This window comes from Galleria mellonella, unplaced genomic scaffold (assembly GCF_026898425.1).
Source record: "Galleria mellonella isolate WM207_F2 unplaced genomic scaffold, CSIRO_AGI_GalMel_v1 utg171, whole genome shotgun sequence".
Lineage (NCBI taxonomy): Eukaryota > Metazoa > Arthropoda > Insecta > Lepidoptera > Pyralidae > Galleria > Galleria mellonella.
Window position 1 is genome coordinate 38603 of NW_026442014.1, and position 11134 is coordinate 49736.

An 11134-nucleotide genomic window follows, 5' to 3' on the forward strand; every position below is an offset into this window, starting at 1 on the left:
ACAATACAATCTGCTACCGATGGAGATGACAACGTACCACTAGCTCAATTAGTTGCTCAGTTGCACAGATCTACCGCTACAGAACCGGGGTTTGAAATAGATTAGTTTATTGCAATAGATGACAATGTTGCCGTATGTGCGCTTCAGCTACTGAGGAAGAGATTCTTGCAGAAGCTGTAAGTACCAATCGCAACACTGACGAAGAAAACGAAGAGCAGCAAGACCATCAAGAGCACTTACAACCACCAACAATATGTGAGGCTCTTAACGCTATTAGAGTTTTAGAAAAAAATGTTGTCTACAACGACCAGTTTAACCTTAATGATACCTTAACGAGAATGAAACGTAAAATGCAAAATATATTTGAGGCTCAGTTTAAAAAAAAAACAGACTAAAATGACTGATTAAAAACTAAATGTAAACTTTTCTTAGTGTGTGATACTGTAAGCATTTTTAAAAAGCTTTTCATAATAAACTTTTCGACTTTTTTTAAAAAACAAGTTCATATGCATTACCTGTACTCATACTATGATATGTATATACGCAAGCGTTATTATCGATAGCTGTGAACGAGGAAAAATAAACTTGGTATTACCTTTATAAATAAATGTAGAATATATTCATAAACGCAAATGATTTTCTATTAAATCATAAAGTTAATTCGCGATAAACATAAATTAAGTGGTTGTTTTTCCTTTTATACAAACAATAATTAAGATTCTCATTCGACTAGAACCACGTTCCGGAATAGCAAAATCTTTAATTACTATATTTTGTATCAATAATTCACTTTATCAAATACACTACTAAGATATTATGTATTATTTATTTATGTATCAATGTTTTAAGTATGTGAGGTATTTTATAAAATAAGGGTATGATGAGGCTGACATATCCTTATAGGATAAAAGCCTCTAAATAAAAAAGATAAAAAAAAATATTTCTATTTAAATGAATTAAATGATTGTATTTTCTTCCGCTACAAACAGCAATTAAGATTCTCATTTGACTATTATTTCTATTTAAGTGAATTAAATAAGTGTTTGAAACAAGTATTTGAATGTTTCAAACTAACAAATTAATCGATATCAATGTTTTATAATAGAATAAACTATTGTAAGCATTCGTATTCTTATGTAAAAGAAATATAAGGTATTTAAATGACTATGTAGTATTTTTACTAAAACACATTATTAAATTAACAATTACACAATGTTAAGGTTCAATATAATTATAAATAAGTTAATTTTTAATACTTAGTTATTTCTAGAAAATTGTAATGAAATAAATAGAATAAATAAATAAAGTTGTGAAACTATGAGCGAGTTCACGATCGAGCATTTGATTTGATTGCAAAACTAGCGCCCTCTATTTTTAACGGAAAAAGAATTCGTACTCTCGAAAAGTTATGAGTGTAAAAATATAATTTTCAGTCCAATAGTAACCTAGATACTTTAAAGTACTGATGCCTGAAAGCTATAAATATAAGTGTAATTGGAAAGTGTAATGAAATAAAATTGTTTAAACAAGTATTATTTGTTATAGTTACAAATGAGCAAAGGATGAACCAGGACAAACCAAGTAATGTCAGTCATACTAATATCACTATGCCAAAAAATCAAGCACACACAATCTTGCTTCGTTGTATACATTAATCTTTAATTCCTTCTACCAAAAGTTTGTATGGCAGGGTTGCTTAGCAATAAAACTGCCTTTTGTACTACATAGTGTATTTTGGTAAATGTAATCATCATCATCTTCCTACCCTTATCTTAATTAATAATCGGGGTCGCTGTAATATGATCTTATCCATATTACAAAAAGATTTGGCTTATAGTTTTACGACCGGCCGCCTGCCTGAATATTTTGGTAAATGTAATATCGATGCTAAATTGATTTTTGTTTCAGTTTTCATAGCGTTATATTCGGGACTTCTTTTTTTCTTCTAGTCGGTCACCGCTCGAGCGGCGGGCACCTTTTTTTCTTTTTTATTTTTGTCGAGCCACGGCTGGACTGCGTCTCGCACGAAACTGTGGCCGCTCGTTGGAAAAACTCTCGGCGTCACGTTTTAAATACAATAGAAAATATTTACTTGTATAAAAATTAGATAAGTAGTATTTTTGTAACTGCTGGGAGTTTTAGTGCGGGCTGCCGACACTGAGGTTACTCGAGGATTTTCAAATGAAACTGCCGGGAAACTATAAATAAATATTTACTATATCAAAAATAGAGGAGTATAGCGGGGCGGGGCGGGGCGGTGTGGTCACAGGCCGAGCGGGTTGCGCGTGGGCTGGCCGGCGGCGGCGGCGACGTCGGCGCCGAGGCGCGCGAGGCGCGCGTGCTGGCGCAGCGGCGCGGCGTCGCGCGCGGCCGCCAGCAGCGCGGGCGCCCGCGCCAGCGCGCGCTCGGCCCACGCCTCGGCCAGGCGCAGCTCGTGCTCGGCCGCCGGCAGCGCCAGCCGCGCCGCGCGCGACGCCCGCGCCACCACCACGGCCGCCGTGTACGCGTCCATGGCGGCGGCCGCGAGCCGGTTGAGCACGAACTGCTCGTCCACGATGCCGCGCCCGTACTTGAGCAGCGCGCCCTCGACGCAGCGGCCGAAGTGGAGCGCGGCGCGGCCCAGCTCGGCGGCGGCGGGCCGCAGCGCGGGCGCCACGAGCGGCGCCAGCTCGGGCCCGCGCGCCAGCCCCACGGCGCCGGCGGCGCGCCGCCCCGCCTCGCTGAATATCAGCCCCAGGTGCGCCGTCGGGTTCTTGAACGCGCGCTGCAGCTCCTGCAGGTGCGAGCCCGCGAACTGGATGCCTGCGGGCAGCCGCAGCAACAGCCGGTTAGCGCCGTATATCACGAGGGGCGCCGACGAATTTATATAAAACCGTACTAAACTTTCGGTAAAAGCCTTTCGGTAAAATACATAAGTTTGATTCGGATCAGAAGCAAACCAGCGCATATACGTTTAGTGGAGCAGTTCATCAAATAGAGAGAGATATATAAAGCAAAATAGAGAGAGCAGATAGAGAAGTAACCGAAATTATTTCTGTGCACGTGAACTAGCAAAAGAGATATGTTTCCCACGACTCCCGTCGTGCTCGATTTACCGACTAGACTACGGTGGGCGACCGGAGTCCGATTTTCGACGAGGAGCGGCACACTCACCGGTCAACGCGACGAAGAGCCGCAAGATGTCGTTGGTGCCCTCGAAGATGCGGAAGATGCGCAGGTCGCGCAACACGCGCTCGAGCCCCGTGGCCTTCATGTAGCCCATGCCACCGAGAATCTGGATCGCCTCGTCCACCACCTTCCAGGCGGAGTCCGACGCGAACACCTTGGAGATGGCCGCCTCGAGGTGGTAGTCCTGGCAGCCGGCGTCCATGTTGCCGGAGACCATGTAGGCGAGCGACTCGGTGACGTACTGCAGCATGGCCATGTCGGCGAGCTTCTCGCGCACGCCGCCGAACTCGGCGAGCCGCTTGCCGAACTGCGTGCGCGTGGCGGCGTGCTCGGCCGCCTGGCGCAGCGCGGCCCGCTGCGTGCCGGCCAGCGCGGCCGCCATGCCGAAGCGGCCGTTGTTGAGGATGTTCATGGCCACCTTGAAGCCGTTGCCGATCCCGCCCAGCACGCAGCGCGTCGGCACGCGCACGTCCTCGAAGTACACCTCGGCCGTGTTGGAGCACTTGATGCCCATCTTGTTCTCGGGCGGGCCCGACGACACGCCGCCGAACGAGCGCTCCACGATGAACGCCGTCACCTGTCCAATGGAAGCATCAACAGCGTTAGCGACCTGCCCGCGCAGCTCCTCTCATCTGCCCGTCGTCACCTAACCTGACAACTCTTACCTAGTATGCTGTTGGACACAGCTTCCCTCATAAGGGGAGTTTTACCAGTAGTTGTCACGCTTAACAGGCGGTTTGACAACCGCCGTTTGACTTTTGGTAAATTTAAGAGGGATGCAGCTACCCATCTCTCCACCATAAGCTCCCTTAGCAGTTCTCTTATGACACCCACGGGAAAGCAAGGGGTGGCCTATTGTATGCCGGGAGCTACACGGCTACCTAGTATGTGTTACAATAGTGCTATGAGATATTGCATACTTTGTCGACAGTCTTGCCGTCCTTCTCGATGGGCGTCTGCGCGAACACCGTCATGATCTCGGCGATGCCACCGTTGCTGATCCAGATCTTTGATCCGTTAAGTATGAAGTGGTCGCCGTCCGGAGAGAGCACAGCTCGCGTTCTGGAAATTAAAATATGACATTGTAGTTATACATAAGAACATTGCATATATACAAGCAGAGGTAAACAATATGTTAGTAAACCATTTTGTGTTAATGTGGCACACTCACGACAAATTATGTTAATTCTTTTCTGTCCTTTTTTTTTTTTTTTGTAAGTATGTACCATTATCTGATGTTATGTGTGTGGTGCTAATAGTGTATAGTGATGCAAATAAATCATCTGTGTATATGATATTGAAATAATGGTAAAATTTTGATATCCACCATCTTTGTCAAATCTCTATCGTAGCCACTGATATGTTTACATATGAATTTGATGATTGTATTATTTTGGAAATATTTTTTTTTACTAAAGTTATGTTTTGTATACAGCAGGATTATGTTTTGTATTTTAAATTGATGATTTGTAATTGAACGAAAAATTCATTCAACTACTGACAAATTACAGATTATTCACTTAGAAAATTAATGCCATTTTTCGTTGTAATTTTATAACTTAAGAACGGGCTCACCTATCCAAACCAAATGTTTAGACTTTATTCGGACTATTTAGTAGACGGTTTATGTAAAGTTTGCACAAAATCGGTCGAGCAGTTCTTCATTTATCACATTTTTTGTAACAAATGAATTCAATAAATGGCAATCATTTTGTTAATGCGGATTTTTGTGTCAAACTCAAACTTTTTAAGATGGCGATTGTGCTGTCAAATTGAAACTGTTTTCAGTGTTGACAGTACAAGCGTGTTGTTATGTCATTCATGCGGTCATTTCATTTTAGACGTACTTCGATTAAAGCAAATGGTCAGCGATAATTATTGCTTTGTGTTTATATTTTTAAACATATTGTTTAAATCGGCTATTCAACTTAATAGATATTACGAATTTAATAAGTCATAGAAATAGAAAAAATAACGCTGTCGCGTTGTACATGTTATTCATACCTATTTTAGATGTGCGGGAGAGGGGCAAGTGGGGCAGGCATATCTATAAAATAGGTAGCTAGGTAGGTACAGATATAAATGTAAAATGTTGTAAAAATGTCCTCCCGTGCGAAGCCGCGAAGGGCCGCTAGTAAAGTATAAATTATTTATACAAACGACAGTCTCAATTGAGAATTTAAATCAAGCGTATTACGATTTGGTGTAATATTACTATATCAAACCATGCGTACTGTCTATTACAATAATCACGTGGCACGAGTCGCGCGATGACATTATGGCGACAAATTAACCGATATGTGATTAAATCTGATTACATACATGGCCGCTATAAATAGAAGTGGCCGTGCTTTTATCGTATCCGATAAAACCACTCCCACAGTAATTATTGACTAATGCTGTGATTATTTATAATCATGTCGGTGTCGGTGTCCATAGATAACGGTAACTTGCGCTCGGCTAACACCGGTCTAGATCTAGAGTAAACACTCTTATCTACTGATACGGCAGCATTCATATAAACAGTGTAGTGTACTTACTGTTATAAAAACAATAACAAGATAATACTAATACAATACGGTTATTTGACAGTTTACCATTCTAAGCCATAAAAAAACTATTAAAGACAAAAAAAATGCGAGCGCAGGCAGCGCACGATACAGAACAAAGGGCCTACCATGAAATATTTTCCGAAATTTGGGGGATGAACGAAACAAATTTGATGTTAAAATTACATAATACGTACCGTTTAAAATTATTAAAAATGTTAAAATATCGTTCCTCTGAAATATTAGGATAGAATTTATGATAATCGAAATGTTAAACTCCATTTATTGGTCCGATTTTGGTATAAACAAAAACACGAAACTGAGTCCGAAATTTCGGAATTTTATTTCATGGTAGACCCGCAGTTTACACTACTGTTATGCTGACAATGAAAAAAAAGTTTAGATGAACTTGTTGCAGATATATAAAAAAGTTGTCTCCTTCTCTCCTGCTCCCACGGGTAGTGCGTGCGTGTGCGTGTGCGTGTGCGTGTGCGTGTGCGTGTGCGTGCGTGTGCGTGCGTGCGCGGTGGTGGCTCACTTGATGGAGCCGGCGTCGGAGCCCGAGGAGGGCTCGGTGAGGCAGAAGGCGGCGTACTCGCCGCCCGTGACGCGCGGCAGGTAGTGCGCCTTCTGCTCGGCCGTGCCGAACAGCAGGATGCCCTTGAAGCCGATGGACTGGTGCGCGCCCAGCGTGATGCCCACGCCCAGGTCGTGCGCGCCCACCACCTGCCACACACAGCGACGCCCTGCTCACATATCGCGCCTCGTGCGCTTTACATCCATCGTCAGGCTTACGATCGATCACTACCGTTGCAATCTATTGTTTTATTAGCGTACATGGTAATCAACCACGGCTATGTATTGAATACATTAGAGGATTATATATAGATAGATAAAAAAAAAGGATAAAACCTTTATTAGTTTCTAATTAAACCTTTTCTTTTGATATCCGACGTTTCATCATTAAAAAAAAATTCAGTTCCCGACTTTGTCGTTTAGAAGGCAACATATTCAATGTGATGTCACATACCCTAGAACTAGCGGGGGGAAAGGAATTGTTAGTAGTGGGGTTTAACAGCCCCATTGCTAGCAATATACGCTATCAAGTCGACCTCCACGTGGTTTTCGCTGAAAACCATTGTGGCTACTTTTTGTTGAATTCGTCACATATGAGCTAACCGATCTGCTTCACCCTCATCTATCATCACTCACTGGTGCCCCGCCAGTGTACACCAACGATTTTTCAAATTATAATAAGTAGTCTAGAAGTTACGAGACAGATGACCATACATACATATACTGGTCAAAATCATATCTTTTTTGCTCACTGTAGTTGGTAAATATATAGCTATTATATATAGGTATATAAATAAATGTACATATGGCGGACCTAACACCTAATGGCATTCTCTATCAGTCAACCATGAGGCAAGCAGAAAATTAAGTAGGCGGTTCATTTACTAGTAAATGGATTACCCATAAAACGTATCACGGGGTAAGCAGAGACGCCCAATCAATTTATTATGGTATTCAGACCCTTGGGGAATAGTTGGAGGGGCCCCTGGGGGAAGTCCCGTTTAGGCCGGCTTCAAGTCCGGGGGCAGTTACCCCCGGGTCCGTGTATGTCCTCGCGTACCTCGACGAGGCGTGCGTACTGCGTGTTGCTGAGGCCGAGCCCGCCCAGCTCGCCGGGCACCTGCAGCCCGAAGGCGCCCAGCTCCCACAGCCCCGACAGCGTGGCCTCCTCGATCTGCGCGTTCGCATCGTTCTTCGCCGGGTCGTTCACCTGAGGACGTCACCGAGTAGACGAGTGAGAAACGCGACGTGTCCTAGTTACTCTATCATATATGTGTGCAGTGATACGACTTTGAATATATATATTAAAAACTAGACAGTAGTTTAGTTTTTAAATTAAAATAACTGGTATTGCCACAATTGAAGTCGGCTGTTTTTGTGGAACACATCATTATCAAATAAAGCACAAATACAGTCAACATAAGCGCTAACATAAGCCATATCATACCAAGTACGAGTACCTAGAGTCGGTTGGGATGCTTCCAAGGAATCCACTGACTTATAGCATTGACCTACAAATAGTATTATCTACATTTAAAACACATACTTATATGTATAAAATTGATATTTTGTAACATTTACGTAAGAATACAAACAACATATTGTTAAAGGTATAAAGGTCTTCCATAGCAAGGTTATTTGATTATTGTCAACTTACCCTCTTATTGATAAAAACGTCAAATCTCTCATAAACCTGTTTTAACTATTGAACTCGTCGATCTTTTACTTTTACGCTCAATTCTCAATTTGAAAGACAGCGCCAAACCACAAACCAGTTCAATAGTCAAGACAATAGGTTTGTAGAAGGTTTTAGTTTTTATGAATATGGAGGTTAACCTCATTACTACCAAATAATTTGTTTTCTGAATAGTTTCAACACTATACTGGATCGACAAACGCAGCACGAATTGAATAAAATAAATAAAGCGACTAAACAGTTTATAGGAAAGGTTTAAATGTTTGTCACTACGTTTGTACATTTATCACTTTTGTTGTTCACTCTCGGTGCACGCAGTACAACCAAGCGGCACGAAAAAATTACAGGAATACAGACCTCCTCGAAGAATTTTTCAACAGGCGGCACCAGTTCCTGCAAGGTCTGGCGCTGGTCGTCCGACAGCGGCTCGGGGTAGGGGAACACTTGTGCTGTCTCGAAACGGCCGCGGAACAGGTTCAGCACGAAGGAATCGCTCTGCCGTGCGCCGCGCCGCTCGGCCGCCGCCGCCGCGCCGCGCGAGCCCTGCACGCTGCAACCGCCCGCGGACATTCATTACACTAATCATATTTAAAAATACCTACCCAAAAAATGGCTCATTTTGAATTGGCTGGCTTTGAGATTCCGACCCAGCATGACAGAGCTGCTGGTAAAGAACACGGGTATAAAGTGCTTTCTAGTAAATGTATAACCTCCCAAAAAGTACTCACATTGATGTTAAAAGTAACAACTGTGCTATAGAAGAAAATATAATAGATAAGAAGTTTATACAGCGAGATGAGAGTTGTGAAAATGCCATATACACAAAATTTTAAAATTGTTAGGGTTCCATACTTCCAAAGAAAAAAAGGAATCCTTATAGATTCACTTCATTGTCCGTCTGTCCATCTGTCAAAACCATTCTTCTTAGGAATGCATAGAGGTATCAAGTTGAAGTTAATTTCATATACTCAGGTTTGTAATCTCTTAAAGCAGTGAAATAATCAAGCTTCTAAATTAACACAATGAAAAGATATGGCTGTTATATTCCATTTATATTACATATTTTGACATTTACAAAGGGAATCAAACATATAGCACTTCCCATTAATCTAGAATCATGAAAAATATCATGTAGCACAAGTAAAGGAAAAAATCTAAAATTAATAAATTTATATTTATTTTATGAAAAAAAATTAAACTTGATGACTTTGTATTCAACCCTCATTGTTCAAGTCCAACTTGTACTTGAGTGCCTTTCTTTAATGAAAACAACATATTTAATCAGGTATATGTATATGTGAATTATATAAGTGCTTTAAATGTATTATTATTTTTCAAATAAAACTGACACCAAATTGTAAAACTAGGGAAAGGAAAATAAATCATAAAGATCACTTTCATATCATTAGGTGGAGACCTACTCAACAATGTCATAACTGTTATCTTTATTTAGGACAGTTTATGTTGGCATGTAGTACTATGTAGGAAATGGGCATCTATGTGTATATTATATAATAAGCAAAATAGTTTACATTTTTATTATTCCTTAGTTTTATTTTTTAAAACTAAAGTAAGTTTTTCATAAAAAATCCAAATTGGTAGAAAATAAAAAGAAATCATAGGATCATTATTGGAAAGCTGTATACTAAATTTATAATACCTTGCTACAATTTTTAAATCTTTAAATGTAAAGAAAATTAAGTACTGGTCATTTTCTCATTTACATGTTCTGAATGGAATATTATGTAAATGTTTTATCCTAATATTATATAAGAGTCAAGTTTTGCTCTGGTGACGAGCTCTAATGCAAACTTGTGCATAGATGGTACTGGGACCAAAACTTCACCTAAAACAAGCAGCAGCATCAACTGTCGCTTACCAGAACAACAATACTTGTTGACAAATGTATTATACTGTTTGAAGGACTAACTCAGTTTAGTAAGAAAAACTACCAGCCTGTGGCCAACTGTAACATTCACAAGAAGATTCATCAGCAGATTTAAATTAAAACAATTTTATTTACAATATATACATAAAACAAAAACAAATTTAAGCAGGTGGCATTACTATTCCATAAAAGTAGATTAATGAATTTGATGGCATCAATTTAGATATAACTAGTTAAATGAGTAATCTTAGGATTTGAATAATATGAATATGGACATAAAATAAATATGTATTTACCCTAAAAGATTATTTTACTTCCTTAATTATATTTTAGTGATTGCCTTGTTACTCCTCTTGGACTTTGTATCACAGCCTTGACCTTACCCAAATAATAGTTAGGGGAGCAAATAGTTACATTGGACGAACCACTCGGACACTAGGTACGAGAACGTTGAGGTACAAAGTCCAAGGAGATTGTTATGAGGGAATATGTAACATCTAGAGGACTCTGGCGATATAAAACTTTACTCACCTATACAAGGGCAAGAGCCTCCCCGATAAGCAGCGTTTAGCACATTTAACCAAATTAGTACCATTCATTTTTATCGTGATAATAAACTAATAATTTGTGTCAAGTTTGTGTATTATAAACAAGCAAAATTACTATGCGAAATGACTAGTTACTCATATTAGACCTATTAGATATAAATTGCACTTTAGCCTAAGTCTGAAAACAGATCTATTTCTTAGATATAAAATAAAATAAAACTCAAAAATATTTTATAATCGTCTGGTCTAATAATTCATCGTGAATAGACTAACGAAACGAATATATAAACTATTGTTGCCAGATACAATGGACTAAAATTCGCCAAATATAGGTCACTGAGTAGTCTAGTCGCCCAATATTTTTTATTCCAATATACCCCTTCTCTCACGCCTAGTCACATGCAAGTTAAACTCATACGCCCAAAGACCCATACACAGATATGAAATAAAATAAACTTTTTTGTGTTTCTTATACGAATTAGATACGTAATAGTAATTATTTTTTGGATAAAATAAATATAGCAGTACTGAATATACTGTAACATACATGCATTGGTAAATATTTGTATTTGAGTGTATTGTGATTGAATGTCTGCATTGTACTTTTTTGCGCAAACCAATTTTGTACTTTTATAATAATAAGAAACCTGTTATTAGCCTTAATATTTTAAATACTAGTATGTAAATCTTAACTGTAACGCCGTTGGTT

At 40.0% G+C, this 11134-nt stretch overlaps 1 protein-coding gene across 1 annotated transcript; it reads right to left on the minus strand.

Annotated features, from left to right (window-relative positions):
- Positions 1 to 2196: 2196 nt before the first annotated feature.
- Positions 2197 to 10713, minus strand: LOC113514068 (very long-chain specific acyl-CoA dehydrogenase, mitochondrial). Its single transcript, XM_052892901.1, has 7 exons — positions 10409 to 10713; positions 8347 to 8539; positions 7354 to 7503; positions 6256 to 6443; positions 4089 to 4230; positions 3154 to 3745; positions 2197 to 2802 (listed from the first exon to the last, which is right to left on the minus strand). Exons 1-7 carry the CDS (start codon positions 10474 to 10476, stop codon positions 2264 to 2266), a joined length of 1872 nt encoding a protein of 623 aa, XP_052748861.1. The 5' UTR covers positions 10477 to 10713; the 3' UTR covers positions 2197 to 2263.
- Positions 10714 to 11134: the final 421 nt, after the last annotated feature.